We start from the raw sequence: 18,826 nt of genomic DNA on the forward strand, positions 1-18,826 counted from the left end.
AAAACAACTTGTGATAATAAAAATTTTAGAAATTTATAATATAGTAAAATAAATCTCAATCAAACATTAATAAAATCAGAATCCTTTTAAGAAAACTGTTTCTTGAATAAAGGCTTGACTTGATATACAATAAATATTACAATATATACCTACTCAACATGCTATGTCTTTTATTACACTATGAACCCCGAGTAGGAAATAAACTTTGTGCTAAAGTTGTTTTTACAGTAAGCACTTTATAAAATTATTTTTCTAAATTTGTGTAAAAGTTATTTTACTTATTTTTTTAAAAATAAAGATGACCTAGATCATTAAGTTTTGGTTATATGTCTTCTACTCACAAAACGTGTTATTTAAATTCAATAAGTTATTTCATTCCTGTTAGTTTATTACCTTTACAAGAATTTAACATGCATTTACTTAAAACTACAAAGCACAAGAGTAATATAATGGCAAAAAAAAAAAAATCAAGTATGAAAATGAAATGGTTAATGATTTGCTTTATTTCCATATTACATACTGAAACTTAAATATCAATATCACATTACCTCTTCATTCACAATGTAATTTTATACATTTCTAAAAATTATATACGATCCGTTTATGAAATGCAACACACGAACAAGTTTGTAAACATTTTCAAAGATAAGAAATAGTGATTTAAAAATAGACATTAATAGAGAGGAAAACTATATCCACATTCACATGCTAAAGTAATGACAACGTATTCCCTCGTGGGTGATCAACGAAAAACGATTCAAATGAACCGGGATAAGCGTTGAGCTACAACTCAACATTTAAAAGCCAACGTTTATCCCTGCTGCCCCTCTCGGGCAAACGTACCTACCTGTGAAAAGTACGGTTCATGATGGATTCGCCCATCCCATAGGGATTACGTTGTGATTGAGACGCTAGTGTAAACCCCCGAGAGAGAGGGTGTGTCAGGAGTGTTGAGAATAAACAAAGAGAGATACAGTTAACGAGTTTGTGTTTCATTTATATGTGAATGAGTTTTCTAAAAACTGAGCTATCGAAGGCCAAAACATGGTCCAGTTAGCCGGAGACGTCTATGCATCTATTGTATAGTGATTCATCATTTGAAATGTGTGATTTATTAGTGGAGATATCGTCGATGATGACGAAATTGGTGCGAAAATACCAAGAATGAGAATTCTATTGTGGATAACTGGTCTCGAGTGACAGCAGTCCCAGCAAAGAGGTATGGGCAGTATTATCCTTTGAGTTATTAACTAATTAATTTCCCGAGTTGAAGTTAATTTTATTTTTAATGAGTCATAATTAATTTCCCGAGATGAAGTTAATTTTGTTTTTGATGAGTTACAATTAATTTTCCGAGACGAAGTTAATTTTGTTTTAATGAGTTTAGAATAAAATTGTGATAATATTATTCTCGTGAATTGTTTTGAAATATATATTTAAAATGGCGGGTTTAGCAAAATTAAAGAAAGATGAATTAAAACTCGTTGCCGAGGAGATAGGTTTGGTTGTTGCGGAAGGCATGAAAAAGAGTGAAATAATACGTTTAATTGAGGAGAGTGATGTGTACAAAAATGACAACGAAGTTGTTAAAGATGCTGTAGATCAAATAATAGGGAACAGAAACCAAAAATCCGATCAGGATAGTGAAATAGAACTAGAGCGTCTTAGATTAGAGAGAGCTAAAATAGAATTACAATTAGCGCAATTAAGGGCTACTGAAAATAGTACTCAGACTTCCGTTAATGTAGAGAGTAAAACCGAACCAGAAGAGTCTCTGGATAGCTTATTAAAGTCTGTGAGAATATTGTGTATTAAACCACCGAGCAAAGCTCAGGATTGGGGTTTCTTTTTTACTTCGTTAGAGAGAGCACTTAATACTAAAAAGGTTCCTGAAAAATATAAAGCGGAGATTTTATTAAATTTATTAGGAGAAAGAGCTTCTAATATCCTAACTTATATTGCTGAGAAAGACTTAAATAATTATGAAGAAATTAAATCAATTGTACTAAGAGAATTCGAGCCAACAGCGCAAGCGGTTTTAGAGAATTTTAGATATGCTACTAGAGATAATGAAACTCATGTGCAATTCGCGTCACGCTTAATGATGAGTTTTGAATATTATTTAAAATTAAGGGGTGTTAAAGATTTGGAGACCCTAAAACAATTGATAGTTTCGGATAAATTATTCCAAACGCTGGATAAAGAAACAGCAACTCATATTAATATTAGGCAAAATCAAAAGTGGTTTACACCTCTCGAGTTAGGAAAAGAATGTGATCTTTATTTTGCTTCCAAAGGCAAAACCATTAATGAGATGAGAAGAGGGCAAAATTATAGCAATAAATTTAAACCAGCATCAAAAGTATTTTTCAATGGGATGAAAAATAAAAATTGCGATTTATGTATAAAAAGCGAGAATCATCCTTTGTATGCTTGTCCTCAATTTAAAAGACTTTCGGTTCTTGAACGCGTAGAGGTAGTAAAAAATAAAAACGTCTGCTTCAAATGCTTATCGCCTAATTGCAGCGTTAAAAAGTGTTCGTTTAGAAATTGTTTCTGTGGCAAAGCTCACAACAAGTTAATACACTTTTCGAAAGAAGCAAAAAATGTTTCGTCTACGAATGTAAAAACCGCCGAAGTCATAAATAAGTCGCAATTGGAGGGGAGAAATTCGGAACAGGGTCCGGTTTCCCCCAGTGAGTGGGGTCCGACCTTTGTCGCAACAAATCTAACCGTAAACAAGAATGTTGTTTTGTCGACTGTAAGATGTTTGATAAAAGACAGATGTTCGCAATGGCAGGAAGTAAGGTGCCTTTTGGATAACGGCTCACAGTGCTGCCTCATGAGTCAGAATTGCATGCAGAGGCTAGGACTCCAAAGTGAAAAAATAAATCAATCTATTTCTTGTATTAATAATGCCTCGCTTGTAGTTAATCGCAGAGTAACAGCAATTGTGGCTAGTAAAAATAAAAGTTTCGAAAGAAATATTTCAATGTTAGTGGTATCAAAAATAACGGATTTAATACCGAATAAGAGGATAGATATGCGTGTAAATATGCCAGAATCAATTGACCTTGCGGACCCTAATTTTAATATTCCGGGCAAAATAGATATTTTAATTGGCGCTGAATACTTTTATGAAATAATAAAGCCGGGAAAATTAAATGCTAAAAATGAGAATTTGACGTTACAGGACTCTGTATTTGGTTATATTGTAGGAGGTAGCGTTTCGAGTTCAGTTAAATTAAATTCTAACTATTGCGGTTTAATATGTGGAGCAGAAGAATTAAATTCAAACTTGAGAAAATTTTGGGAGATTGAGGAAATGGGTAATGAATTACCTAAAAGTAAAGAGAATGCTATTTGTGAGGAGCATTATGCGCGAACACATAGAAGAGGTGAGACAGGAAAATATACTGTGGCGATGCCATTTAAAGAGCATTGGTCATGTCTAGGGAATTCAAGAGATATTGCTCTAAAACGACTCGAATCGCTGTGGACTCGCCTGTCTAGAGACCAAAAATATCTGAAACTGTATTCTGATTTTCTGAAGGAGTATGAGGAGTTAGGCCACATGAGCGAGATACAAGATGAAAGGGTTGAACCTGAAGTGACATATTATATGCCTCATCATGGCATCTATAGGCCTCAAAAAACGACGACTAAACTACGTACTGTGTTTAATGCGTCCACCTTGACTAGTAGTGGAAAATCGCTCAACTCAATTCAGTATAACGGCGGAGTGATTCAAGACGATCTATTTACATTGCTAATTAGATTCAGAAAACATATATTTGCATTTACTGAAGATATTCGTCAGATGTATCGTATGATCAATATAGATGAGAGTCAAAGAAATCTACAAAGAATTTTATGGAAAGAGGGAGCTAATGAGCCCGTTAAAACGTATCAGCTAAATACGGTTACCTACGGAACGGTTAGTGCTCCATATCTAGCCATGAGAACACTTAAGCAAATTTCCATTGACGAGGGAAAAAACTTTCCAAGTGCTGCATCAGTCTTGTGCCATGATTTTTATATGGACGACGTTTTAAGTGGAGCGAGTACATTGGAAGAGACAAAAACTTTGCAACATGAACTTGTTGGCATTCTAAAAACTGCCCAGATGTCATTACACAAGTGGTGTGGAAATACGTCCGAGCTTATTCCTGCTACTGAGAAAGAGTATGAGCTCTCATCTACAGATGAAATTAAGACTTTAGGGATTGCCTGGAAGGCTAAAGCTGACTGCTTTACCTTTAAAGTAGATTTACAGCATAATGCCCATCCTACCAAAAGGTCGGTCTTATCCATTATCGCCCGACTTTTTGATCCACTTGGGTTACTTGGGCCAGTGATCACGAAGGCAAAAATATTCATGCAACAATTGTGGTTGCTCAAGATCGATTGGGGTGAAATGCTTCCCGAGAAAGAAGCTAGTGAATGGCAAGAGTTTGTAACATCTTTAAGAAACTTAAATGACATTAACATAGAAAGATGTATTGTCATTCCAAATGCGGAAGTGAATGAGCTTCATGGATTCTGTGACGCGTCTGAAAAGGCATATGGCGCTGCAATCTACGCCAGAACAGTTGATTCAGCGGGTGAAGTGAAAGTGAAGCTAATCGTGAGTAAATCTCGTGTGTCACCAATCAAGCAGGTAACTATACCTCGTTTAGAATTATGCAGTGCCGTTCTGCTCACCAAATTGATGCAGAAGGTAAAAAATGCATTAAAAATGGATATTACGTCAGTATCGTACTATTCGGACTCTACAATCGTGCTTTCGTGGATGAGGAAAGAGTCACGAGACTTAAAAACATTTGTTGCGAACAGAGTGGCTACTATTCAAGAATCCACAGAAATGAATCAGTGGCATCACGTTCCTTCCGAACAAAATCCCGCTGACGTCATTTCAAGAGGACTTGATCCAACGAGAATGCAACAAAGTGACTTATGGTGGTTTGGTCCAACCTTCCTCCAAGAACTGGTTGTGAACTTTCCTGGTGATTGCGACGACATCCACGATTCATTGGACAGTTCTATGCAGAACAGGGACATTTCTTCTGAGAAACTTTATTTAGCAGAACTCAAAAATTCGACTAATTTTTGTTTAATTTCAGCTGTGGACTCATCATTTTTAGATAATATACTTAGTGTAACAAATAGGTTTTATAAAATAATTAAAATTTTAGCCTTTATTTTCAGATTTATTAATAATTTGAGAAACTCGAGCAAAATGTCAGGTCCTTTAACCACCAAGGAACTGCAGTTGGCCAAGTTAACTTTAGTCAAACTTGTTCAGGTAGCTGCCTTTAATTGTGAAATAAAAGCCCTCAAAAAAGGTGAAAATGTTAATAAGAGTGAGGTAAGTTGCATGAACCCATTTCTAGACCCAAACAGTGTCTTACGTGTTGGAGGAAGACTAAGTAATTCTGATTTATCATATGATAAAAAGTTTCCCATATTACTTCCAAAGAATCACAAATTCACGTTGTTAGTTATGCAATATTTTCATCTTAAATATTTGCATGTTGGTGCACAAACATTGTTGTATTTGGTGAGACGGGAATATTGGCCATTATCTGGCAGAAATACAGCCAGAAAAATTATTCATGATTGTGTTATTTGTGCTAAAACTAAACCTAGAACGGTAACCCAAATTATGGGAAATCTCCCAACCAATAGAGTTAAACCTAATTATCCTTTTACTCATGTTGGGATAGACTTTTGTGGACCTTTCTATATTAAATACAAGGGTCAGAGGAAAGGCAATTATCAAAAATGTTATGTGGCTGTTTTCATTTGCTTTGCTACTAAGGCAATCCACTTGGAAATAGTCACTGACTTAACTGCAGAGGCAATGATTGCCACTTTAAAGCGCTTTTTTAGCAGAAGAGGTGTTAGTTCCTCTATCTGTTCTGATAATGCAACTAATTTCAAAGGGGCCAATTCAGATTTGAAACGTTTGCAAAATATGATTGGTAGACCCCCAGAGCCATTAGCTAATTACTTAACAACTGAGCAAGTGACATGGAAATTTATTCCACCAAGGTTACCTAACTTCGGTGGCTTATGGGAGGCGGGTGTTAAATCTTTCAAACACCATTTAAAGAGAGTTGTTGGTAATGCGCGTTTAACAATGGAACAGTTTTTGACTATTGTTATTCAAATTGAAGGTATTCTAAACAGTCGCCCACTGACACCCTTGTCATCAGATCCAAACAATTTTGAAATTTTGACCCCAGGCCATTTTTTAATCGGCCGTCCCATAAATTGTATTCCTGATCCAGATTATTCAGAGAGAAAAGATAATCTTTTATCTCAATGGCAAAGATTGAGCAAAATGGTCCAAACAATTTGGAAAAAATGGAAATTAGATTACTTAAATAATTTGCAAGCCAGACACAAATGGCAGTTTGAGAAACAAAACATCTCAAAGGAATCTATGGTTCTTTTAAAAGATGATAATCTTCCCCCTTGCCAGTGGACAATGGGAAGAATACAAGATTTAATTTATGGATCAGACGGCAAAGTCAGAGTAGTACTTATAAAAACTCCACAAGGAGTCACGAAAAGAGCAATTTCAAAGATTTGTTTATTACCATGTGAATAAAATCAATGTATATCTAGTGTAATTATTATATTTAGTATTTAAAAAGATATACTGTATATGTAAGTTGTTCATTGTACATACTGAAATATCGCATACATTTTCTTTTCAGAATTGTTTTGTATATAATATTCAATTTTTTTTAAAAAAGTGTAATTTTTTTGTATCTTGTGCAAGATAATTGTTGAAATTTTGCATTGTCTAATTAAGTAATGTGTTAAATTTTTATTTCTGTAATGTTGAGATTTTGAAATGATATTTCAAGGGGGGCGGAATGTTGACGCCAGTAAGTCAGCAGAACGCTCCGCCTACTAAATTTGTAGCGCCACCAAGTGGTGAAATCATATAACCGGGAGAGTGTGTGTGTAAACCCCCGAGAGAGAGGGTGTGTCAGGAGTGTTGAGAATAAACAAAGAGAGATACAGTCCACGAGTTTGTGTTTCATTTATATGTGATTGAGTTTTCTAAAAACTGAGCTATCGAAGGCCAAAACACCGTCGTTATTTTATCTAATGGAATCTGGATTTTAAGCCAGATCATTTTCTGGTCCGTCGAGCCGGAGACGAACCATGGATACGATTATCAAATTAAACAAAGCAAAAACTTCCCTAAAAGGAAGTATTTCAATAATTGAAAACTTTGCGGATAAAGTGTCAGAGAACACAAGCTTAATGGACTTGGAAGTGAAACTGAAAAAAATCGACCAGCTGCAGCAAAATGTCACCAGTATACGAAGAAATTCATTTGAACTGGATGATGCGGATGCAACTGAATTAACAGATCTTGAAGAAGAATTGGAGCAATGTGTTGTCCGCCTCGAGGATTTGGAGGTAAGAATTAAAACCTTAATTAATTCTTGTAAACCTCCTTCTGTGACTTCAAATTCCAAAAACGAAACTGAAACCTTTAATATACCGACAAAGATCCCACCGATAATACTTCCCACATTTTCGGGAAATTATGAACAGTTCAGTAATTTTAGAAGTCAATTCGATGATTTAATTACATCAAATGAACAACTAACGCAGTCGCAGAAACTGTACTATTTGAATTCTTGTCTTTCTAACGAAGTTAAAGAATTTGCATCTTCATTTGTCACTTTTACCTCTTTGTATAAAGCCCTAGAATTTCTATATGATAATAAAAGATTAATAATTGATATTCATGTACAGTCAATATTAGATTTTAAGAAGATAGAGCATGAGAATCCAAAAGAAATACGCGAAATGATAGATTGTATTCAAAAAAATCTGCGAGCATTAAAATTGTTAAAATATGATCAAAATGATTTATTTGATATTTTCTTAATTAACATAATGCTGAAAAAATTAGATAGAAAAACTCGAAAGAATTTTGAACTAAGCCAAGATCATAAAAATGTTCCTACATTTGAACAATTCATTGCATTTTTAGAAAAAAGAGAAGCTGTACTTTTATCTGTGATTAGAAATTGTGCTGTTGAAACAAACCATTCATCAAAAAATCTCTCAATTTTTCGACTAAAACTAAAACTCTACTTGTTAAACAAAATATTGAAAATAAAAGCTGCATAATTTGTTGTGAAAAAAATCCACATCCAATATATCGATGCCCTAAATTCCTAGAATTAACCCCAGATAAAAGATTTAATTTAGTAAGAAGGAATAAATTGTGTGAACTATGTCTCCGTAAAAACCATAAGAAAAATGAATGCAATTCGAAATATCTATGCACCTGCGGTCTGAAGCATTCTAAAACGATCTGTTTCAGACAGACAAGCGAGAGACGAAAGCCATATGTTTCGGAAAGTGTAAACAACCCCACCCCTTCTTGGGGCGAGTCGGAAATAAAAAATAAAGAAACAGAACTCCCGGGGGAGAACAAGATTCCTTCTGCGCTCTGTAGTACGGTGTTAAATAGTATGTCTCGCCAAAAAAAGAAAAGTGTTCTATTGGCAACTGGAAATATTTTTTTGCAAAATAAAGAAGGTATATTAATAAAATGTACTTGCATTTTTGATTCCGCTTCAAATATTAATATTTTGAGTAAGAAAATGAGCGAAATTCTTGGAATTAAACTAGAAAAAATCCAAACTTCAGTTTCGGGGCTTAATTCAACGAAACAAAATTTAAAAGGAAGGCTGAACACTCTAATTTCAAATAAAAATGGAAGTTTTATGGAAAAGGCTGAATTTTTTGTTACAGAAAAAATAACAGGGCTTACTCCTAACGTTACTTTAGATGTTTCGAAAATGAAAATTCCTAAATTTGTGGAATTATCTGATCCTCAGTTTTTTGAGGCAAAGGAGATTCATGTTTTATTGAATGCGGATGTTTTCTTTAGAATAATGAAAGATAACGTTTACAAGGTGAATGAGGAATTATTATTTAGAGAAACAGAATTTGGTTGGATTGCGAGTGGACGACTAGAAGAGGCGAAAACTAACGATGTCTTAGGATCGTGTTTTCTTCTCAATGAAAATTCTAAAGAAGACACATTAAAACAATTTGTAAGGAATAGAGTTCAGGAAATCACGGGGTTGATAAATCCTAATATTTCATTTCACTGTCCAGGAAAGGACAACCCTTCAGATCCTACAGATCAGACAACCCTACTTGTCTAGAGGACTCAGTACTAAATCTCTCATATGTGAAAATAAGTGGTGGAATGGTCCATCATTTCTACTATCTGATGAACTTCCAGAAACTATTTGTGAGTGTCCAGAACCAGATGAAAAAGATTACTTTCCTGAACTTAAATCTGAGAACTCTAATATTGTTTTGACTTTAAACTCTAACAAAACCTTTCTTGATTATCTTATAAACCGCAGCAATAGATTTCTAACTATAGTTCGCATATTAAGTTATCTTTTCAGATTTATGTCAAATTGCAGAAACCAAGGGAAGAAAAAGGGTCCACTGACAACAGAGGAACTATCAGAAGCAGAAAATTACTTATTGAAACAGTGTCAGTTGGAAGAATTCTTTGCAGAAGTGATATCTTTAATGTCTCATAATGAAATTTCCAATAAGAGTAAGATTTTAAATTTATCTCCCTTTCTAGATGATAAAGGTATATTGAGGGTAGGAGGAAGATTGGAAAATTCCCAATTGTCATATTCAGGGAAACATCCCATAATATTACCCTCAAAGGGTAAATTAACTGAAATTATTGTAAGATATTATCATGAAAAGTATTTTCATTTAGGACCCCAGCATTTACTTTTTCAGGTAAGACAAAAATATTGGCCTATTCATAAGAGAAACGTATGTAGAAAAATTGTGCATAATTGTGTTATTTGCTTTAAAAATAATCCTAAGGAGTATTCTCAAAAAATGGGCAATTTGCCAAAGGAAAGAATAACTCCAGATAAAGCCTTTAATTTAACGGGAATAGATTTATGTGGTCCGTTTTTTATCGAAAATAAATATCAAAGGAAGGGTCCTGAAATTAAAGTGTATGTTTGTATATTTATTTGTTTGGTAATAAAGGCTATACACCTTGAGATAATCAGTGATTTAACATCTGAAGCTCTAATAGCTACGTTAAAAAGATTTATTTCCAGAAGGGGTAAATGTCGTAAGATTTTTTCTGATAACATGGTAGGGGCTAACAGAGCATTAAGATCTTTATATATATTAGTTAAAGACAAAAATGAGTCTTTATATGCCTTTTCTGCAAAAGAAGACATTGAGTGGTTCTTTATTCCTCCTAGAAGTCCAAATTGGGGAGGACTGTGGGAGGCAAATATTAAGGCCTTTAAGTACCATTTCAAACTCGTAGCAGGAAACTGAAAATTTACTTACGAAGAATTGCTAACGATGACTACCCACATAGAGGCGATTCTAAATTCCCGTCCTATTACGCCACTTTCAACTGATGTTGATGATTTAGAAGTGCTAACTCCAGCACATTTTTTAATAGGGAGGCCTATAACAGCGATAGTTGAGCCATCTCTAACAGATCTTGAGTCAAATCGCCTTAATGTTTGGCAAAGAATTACTAAGTCAGTCCAAACAATTTGGAAGAGATGGAGTCTTTCATACTTAAATAGTTTACAGCAAAGAAAAAAATGGACAGTTAATAAAGAAAATCTAAAAATAGGAGACATGGTCTTAATCAGGGAAGAAAATCTCCCTCCCCGTAAATGGTTAATGGGACGTGTAATATTACTTTTTCCTGGAAAGGATAATAAAGTGAGAGTGGTTGATATTAAAACTAGTAAGGGTATTTACAAAAGATCCCTATACAAATTGAGTGTATTGCCTATTGAAAATTAAATATTTTATAAAATTATTACATTTTTCAGTATATTCAGCTTGTATTACTTATTACATTCAAATTGCATTTATTTACAATTTCATCATTCTGATTGATGTGCATTGTTATTATGTTATTTGCACTCATACTTAACTAGCTTTGAATATTAATTGAAAAATATTTTAGAAATGTATAATTTCTGCGCAAAATAATTGTATATATGTATTATATATTTATGTAGTGTTTTGTTTATTTGTGTTAAATGTGTGAAAAATTGTAAGTTCTTGCATGTGAACATAGCAAGGCCGGGCGGGATGTTGGCGCATGCGCGCTCCCAACCGGTCATGTGATCACGAGTGTAAACAAGGGGAAACCCAGAGAGACGCCGTCAGGATTTCGGCAATAACTGACGTGGGTAATCGCGGTGCTAAAGCGACGGCTACGGCTAAAGTATGAATCGAACCCCACAATAACAAAATTTACTGCCATCTATATTAATGTTTTGTGTTGTCTTGCGTGATGTCAATAAATAATTTAGAAAAAGGCAACATTGGTCCGTCGTTATTTTATCTAATGGAATCTGGATTTTAAACCAGACCACATTTTACTCTTTTTTTTTTTTGTTTGCCTTTTAGCCTGTAATTTTAAATTCATTATTTTAAAGACTACCACCGTTTAGAGACCAGCTGTTCACTCAATATATTAATAGCATTAATTTTGTGATGTCAATCATTTTTAATAAACTACATCACTGTAAAAGAAATTATTATATGGAGTCATACTTGCGCAAAATAATAAAATATTCTGATTAGTTAACTATGCTTGCAATCTATAACGAAACAAATTGACGAATAAAGCGACGAAATCGATAAAGTTGTTTAGGCTAGTGTCTCTTTCAGATTTTTGATTCTTATATCACTTGAAAAAGAGGAACTAGGAAATGTCTAATGATAACGTATCTAATATTTATGTATTATCATCTCTACAAATGATAAAGAAAAATGTGTGTTGCGTCTGTGTTTACTTGCATATTGTTAGAGTTTTGATTCCCTCCGGTGGAGAAAAGGAGAAATTCTGTTCCCCTAACCAGATGTATTCGAGACGCCGACGCGGCGACATGTACACTCTCTGTCTCGTCTTTGTGTTGTGATGTGTTTGTGTGGTAGCTTAGAAATGTCCGTGTCCATATACTTACTATGCGTGAAAATAAAACCTATGAAAGTTTCAACTCCTGCTTCGTCATTAATGGAATTGTCATGCATTGACTGAACACATATGTTGATGCTCTACAAAATTTTTTTAGAAATTTTAATTAATTAAAAATTAAGCTGAATTTTAAGATTTTTTCTGGATAACTTTTACAAATATTATTGCAAAAAAAAAAAAAAATGCCGTTTTGAAATTAAAACAAAATTATCTTTTTTATGATATCAGTTTGTTTAAAAGTCATACAAATTTTTTCTCTGAGTTTTGATACTTTTTTTTTTTAATTTTGCCTACATTCCAACAATAGATTACATTGTTGACCAGAAATTCAATTCCTTTTCATTGTTTCGTAAAATATTTAATCGTGAGATTTTCTTCCAGTTTTCAAAGACAAAAGTAAGAATTCTATTTCATATTTGTGTAGTTTGCAAGACGAATCAAAAGTTAATTTGTGATATGGCCAAAATTAGAAGTGATATGGTTCATCCAATTGCTTTTTTAAAAGCGCTGTGATGTTATGAGACTGATCTCCATTAAGAAAAAAGTTTATATATACAATGTAAAACTGTTAAAATAACATGATTTTCTCACTGTTTGGCGAAATCATGGGCATGGAATTAAGTCTAATTGAATTCATTGAGATTAAGTGTAATCAATATTCCCTGAGAAACAGCTGGTCCTGAAGGCGGCTAGTATGAAATAAAAAGTGGCGAAATCGGAAAGATGGTTATGCCAAGGGGACTCTCTCAACGGTTTTTCTAAAAAGAATTTACATTGAAGCAGAATTTTTAAGATCTATCTAGAAACAGAAAAGTGATCAGAACTAGGTGATCTTTGATGATATGGGACACGAACTTTAATCTTTTGTAATAAAGATTAATGTGTGTGTGTGTGTGTGTGTGTGTGTGTGTGTGTGTGTGTGTGTGTGTGTGTGTGTGTGTGTGTGTGTGTGAGTGCGCGTTGACTTTCCACAGTCCAGACAACTTTATCTATAACTACCAAACTTTACATATATATACACTGAAAGATAAGAATGTTCATGTCAGTGATTTTTTTTAAATTTTAATTTAAAACTAAATAAAATTCTGATATTTTTTTCCAATAAATTTCGAAAATATTGCAATGGAAAAAGGATTTTTACATTGTTTTAAAATTCAAGAAGTTCAAATTCTTTTCGATGATACAAGTGTTTTTTACTGTATAAATATTCTTTTTTTACACATAAACAATTTTTTAAAAAATTTTTAATCGTATTTTCCAAGAAGAATAGAAATAATTCTGAGCAAGTATTAAACTTATGATAAATATAATACAAAATACAATTCTGTAAACACTATAGCTCTGAAAGAACCACAAAGCTGTTGATGAAAACCATTATAAAAGTTGCAGACATATATGTTGCCGGCTAAGTATAAAATCCAGCATTCGGTAGAATGCCGAGGCATTGCACATATGAAACGATTCATATTTCACACATTTCCTAGGCATTTTTTAAAATGTCAAATGAGAAACCGGCAAAGTATGAAATTACATCTCCGAATTTCTACTCCTTTTGTTTCAAAACTGAAAATGCTATTGAAGATATAAAAATGAAATCTGCTGCCGCTAATTTCAAGTTATCAAGTGAGAATATCACTATTTTTTAAGTCAATGTTTGTCTTAATTAATTTAAGTCATTAACCCGTTTAAACCGGTTTGAAAAAATCACGAGACTGTAAGCGATTATAAGCGTGACTATAAGCAATATTTGAAAAAAGATGTCCCCCCCCCTCCATCTTAAAATCGGTTAACTTCCAAAACTTTTTCTTAAGCCTATTTTTTTTTTTTTTTTTTTTTTTTTTTTTTTGCGAAATTTCAGTTTAAACTGGTTTTGAATGATTACGTGACTGTTGTACTGCGCAATCATTCATTTTTAGAAAAGCGATGGGTTTTTATCATCTCAAAATCTGTTGAACTCCAAAACTTTTTTTGTTAGCTAGAAAAACAGAAAATGAATGATTAAAAAAAACAAAAAAACATTATCACTATCAATATATATATATATATATATACTAGCAGTACAGGCACAGCGTTTCCACATAGCATCCAAGAGGAAAAATTATTTTTGAACTTAATGACGGCTTTACACTCGGCCAGTTATAAGACGGCCAGTAGTTCCAGACTGGACAACAATATGCCGCTGTATTGTAATTTATGCGTTTCTCGAATTTGGCTGTATTTTTTTCTTCTTTCGCGTGAAAAAATTAATCACTTATCATCGATTAATTCCGACATTTTTTGCTCTTTGTTCTTTCTGGTGCAAGGTTGTGTGTGTGTGTTTCATTTTATTTGCCATTTTTTTTCTTAAGTTTTCCAAATTGAGGTATGCTGACCTTTTTTTTTTATTCTACCATTTTCTTTGTGTAATTATCCATCATTTGAACGTAATTATCCATCAAACGATACGCAGTGAAGAAGAAAAATTCAGGGGCTCCTAAACGACAAATCATAGCCAAGATGGAATGCCTAAATCCATCTTATGAAATGGTGGCAAACATAAATCAATTCTTTTCTACGTATGCGCTGCGTACTGGCCGTCTTATAACTGGCCGAGTGTAAACCCGGCATAAATCTGGTCTCCACCCGATATGACTTGGGCATGCCACGCAACATCAAACAAACATAAAACTATATTTAGAAATCATCAAAAATATTTACAAAACAATTTTTTATAGCACACATTCAGAAATATTTAAACCGTTAAAAAGAAAAAAAAAAAATTCGTAGACAAAACATTTCACTAAAAATATATAGTTGAAAAGCCGTTTCAAAATTTGAAAATATACAAAAAAAAAAAAAAAAAAAAAAAAAATAATCATTGTATCCATTGTTCCACACTTGTTTATCAACTCTGTGTAATCTGATATGAAAATAAAATTCAGCTAGCTTCAGAATATTTCTTTGTAAACTGTATTGGCTGTTTTTTCTCCTGGTATCAAGACAAAAAGATTTTGTTTGGATGTAACTTTACAAAGTGCCACATAAAGTTGTCCGGGCTAAACTTTGATATGCAGTCATTTAGCGCCTTGCGAGGTTGGCAATTTTTCGGTGGCATTTTGTTTGGGGTTACATTGCCACCATTTTTTTTTTTTTTTTTTTTTTTTTTTTTTGCTACTGTTTGTTTACTGTATTTCGATTTTTCCTGTTCATTCCCGTTGATTCTTTTTTTTTTCCTGCTCTTCATACTCCTTCTGCTTACTTTCATTATTTTCGTTTAAACCTTTTTTGCGTGCATTCCATTTTACTGCATTCATTGATTTTTTTTTTCTATATTTCCGTTAATATGCTGTAGCGTTCTTCGGAACTTTACGATTGGAAATGCTATTGCTGACTTTCGTGTCACATTCTTTCCTTTACATTTTTATTATCGTGCAACAAACGAAGCGTTTTGGCATTTAATGTGCTCCGGCTAAGGCTGGGTTTCCTTTTTTTACGAGTTATGCGCATAATGAGTTTTGAGTCGTTGTTTAAAATCAGACGTAAACAAAGAAATGTATCACATATGCATACCACAGCTCTTGCTATTTGCTAATGCGCAGTTTGAGATTTCCGCTCACGAGCGGATAAGTGTAAAGCACAGATGCTGCTGCTTTACGCATGCACGAATCGTAGTAGGAAAATAATTAAAATAGTAATTATAAAACTCCTTTTATTTATTTTGATATGACTTCAATATACTAAAACCTTATCCATTAAATGTCCTACAAAATGGTACAAACATCTCCAATATCAGATAAGAATTTCTCGAGTTTTTCTCCTTCTAACATATAGACGCTTTCAGGAGACTTCAATTTATACTATGTATAGGTAAATGAGAATGATATTTATTTCTGTGTCGACAATGAATAGTTTCATTGAAATTTGATGATATGTAAAGATGAAATATAAATAATTATTTTTTGACTTAATTACTCAAGCACATTAGGGCAGACAATATTTTGCTTTGTTTTTCCGTCTTATATAAAAACAAATAAATTTCTTGGTTGTCCAACTCTTGAAAATCCAGCATACAACTGGCCATGTGAAAAACATGGATTTTCTAGATTCAATCCGCACTTGAAGTGATTGACCTTGAGCCTTGTTGATGCCCATCGAGAATGTAAGTTGAATGGGGAACTGCAGCCGTTTGGAAATAATGAGAATGCGAGGAATGAGCATATCTTCCCCATTCGACTTCCCATTAAGAATAGTTGCCTCGATTCTTGCTGCATATCAGTCTTCTGATTCTGATGCGCGTGATCGGTTTGCACTTAAACGCTGTCTTTTGATTCTTGTCGCATGTTGATCTTGTGATTCTGAAGCACATAATTGTACAATTCATAACCGATATGCTTCATTGCTCGCTTGTTGCTCCCTGTTTGTTTGAGAAGCTTGAATTGGCTTATTTACACGTGCTGCGTTGGTAGAACTAATAAATGCAAACGTTTGGGAGGCATATTTTTGACGAAGAAATTAACACTATTTCCGCTTGTATAACCGATATATCGTTTGTCGAAAATAAATAGAAAAAATTACTGTTTGCATCGGAAAATTTTCATTATATAAAACTTACCTTTATCGGCATCGATAATAATAATTCTATCTTGTATGTGTGAAGTAAACGCTAAATAATACGCGTGGTTCGCTGCATCCGAAATAATGTGCATGTTGAATGACATTATTTTGTGTCGATAACTATTCATTAACGAAAAGAAAAACAAAATCAGCATTTGCACTAAATATTTTTGATTTAATTGCACTCACATTGATTGGCATCGATTGTTCCGTTTTCGTACTTTGTACTTTACGAACCAGAAGTATATTAAAACTCGATGTTTTGTGTAGTCATAAAATGGATAAAACTTTTCTTCTTCCACATTAACACAAACGTTTTTTTATATTTCAAATATATACTCTCTTTGTTTAACTTCCCAAATTTTCACTCAGAAATATATATTTATAGCGTAAATCATGCTTATTAATATCATCAAAGTAAGAAACTACTCAAAAGCCATTCTCAAAATACCATAACATTATTCCATTTTTATTACAGTTGCCATTCGGAACTTACAAAATATTAAAAAACAAAGATAATAATCAAGTAGAGCATCAACGTGACATCGATGAGAATAATTTTATTTTGTTTCATATGTGGGCGATTAACTTCGTATGATATGTGCAGTTTGCCGTTTACTGTTTGTCTTTTGTCAATTTAAAATGTTTGCCGTTTACTGTTTGTCTTTGTCAATTTATTGAATCACAGAACCGCACGAAATGATTTATTTGAAACTTTTATTTCATTCAAAATACATGCTAATAATTGTATTATGCATATAACCTTCGCGCAAGCAATAAGTTGGTAAAGTTTTATCGCAATCGAATGAACGGTACAGCAGCGCATAAAATACGAACAAGCAAACATGTATTTTTATATATTAGATAACTACGCTCTCAATGCATGGAATAAAAAAAAAAATGATATAAATTTTCTCGCCAATTATTTTTCGTGGGTTGATTTTTTTTATATTATGAATATGTTTATATAAAATATACAGTCTCATGATAATCTAGGCATATTTCTATCCGTCCTAGGTGAAATTTCTAGTTGTAATCGATGACAATCCAATCATATACTAAGCTTCTTCGTCCCAGCCTACCTAATAAAGTGTTACGCAAAAAATATGCTGGGGTGAAGACACGGATCGTATGCAATTATTACATATTTGAAATTAAAATAATATGATTTTTTAGTTCTGAATTAAAATAAAATTATTGCAGCAAACTTTTAAGCACTCATGGGTCAATAGACAGTGGGCTACGACCCAATTATTTCACTGAATAAAAGATGTCACCAGGCTGGTGTCATAAAAAAACAAAAGGCGGCACTTACTATACCAATTCCCGTTCAAGAAGTATAATGCTCCTTAGGCATAGTAAATTCACAATTTCCTTCTTTTATTTTCCAAATTTATATATTTTTAATCCACTTTTATGTAATATCCATGTGAATAACGTTTAAGTTGCAGATATTACGACAAAATGAAATAAACAAATAATTAATTGAAAGATATAGCACCTCTTTTTTCCCCTTGAGCAGAGAGCGCCCCTTTGTGGCGTTTTGAAGAAGACAACCAGTTCAACGACAGACCTGCACCCTGAGATCGACTTTTTCCCATGCGCAACCCTCGCGCTAACGCCGAATGCATTCAGCTGGAAACCGTGGAATCCCTCCACCATACTGTTCTTTAACCTAATTTTCTATGTGTATCTGTAGTAATAAGTATTTGTAAATTTTGTAGTGTAGCTGTGTTTGTGAAGATTAAAAATAGTGTATTTAAAACCGGGCAGTTCCTTAGAAAACCACAACATACCACTATACAGATTAATTTTAGCCTATTGCGTATAAATTTTTTTTTAATTTATAAATAAACTGAAATGAAATGGATGAAAAATAAAGCAAAAGGAACTCCTTCTGAATACTCAAAAACAAAGTTTGCCAAGGTTGTTGATTTGAGTAAGACCTAATTATAAAAAACTTCGTTACGTCCTGACCTGCAAGCGAAATTTAAAGCATGATAAAAATCCTAAGAATAATGTCCAGAAATTTTATTACTGAAATAAATGCCCTTTTTCAATCTAACTGAAGAATAAAATTAGATAATTCTAAAAATACCAACAAAAAATAATCATAATCTTGAGGCTTCAAGTTATTTATGCCGTTCTCTACTTTGTCCAGGCCAGAATACCTCC

The 18,826-nt window shown here is 33.2% G+C and overlaps 1 protein-coding gene across 1 annotated transcript; it reads left to right on the top strand.

Annotated features, from left to right (window-relative positions):
* The first annotated feature begins 1,519 nt into the window (after nt 1-1,519).
* On the top strand, nt 1,520-18,235 carry LOC129956550 (uncharacterized). Its single transcript, XM_056068477.1, has 8 exons — nt 1,520-1,795; nt 3,194-5,169; nt 5,209-5,368; nt 5,480-6,535; nt 7,321-7,443; nt 9,166-9,304; nt 9,656-9,745; nt 18,174-18,235. The coding sequence occupies exons 1-8, from the start codon at nt 1,520-1,522 to the stop codon at nt 18,233-18,235; spliced, it is 3,882 nt and encodes a 1,293-aa protein (XP_055924452.1).
* Nucleotides 18,236-18,826: the final 591 nt, after the last annotated feature.

Source organism: Argiope bruennichi, chromosome 11 (assembly GCF_947563725.1).
Source record: "Argiope bruennichi chromosome 11, qqArgBrue1.1, whole genome shotgun sequence".
Taxonomy (NCBI): Eukaryota; Metazoa; Arthropoda; class Arachnida; order Araneae; family Araneidae; genus Argiope; species Argiope bruennichi.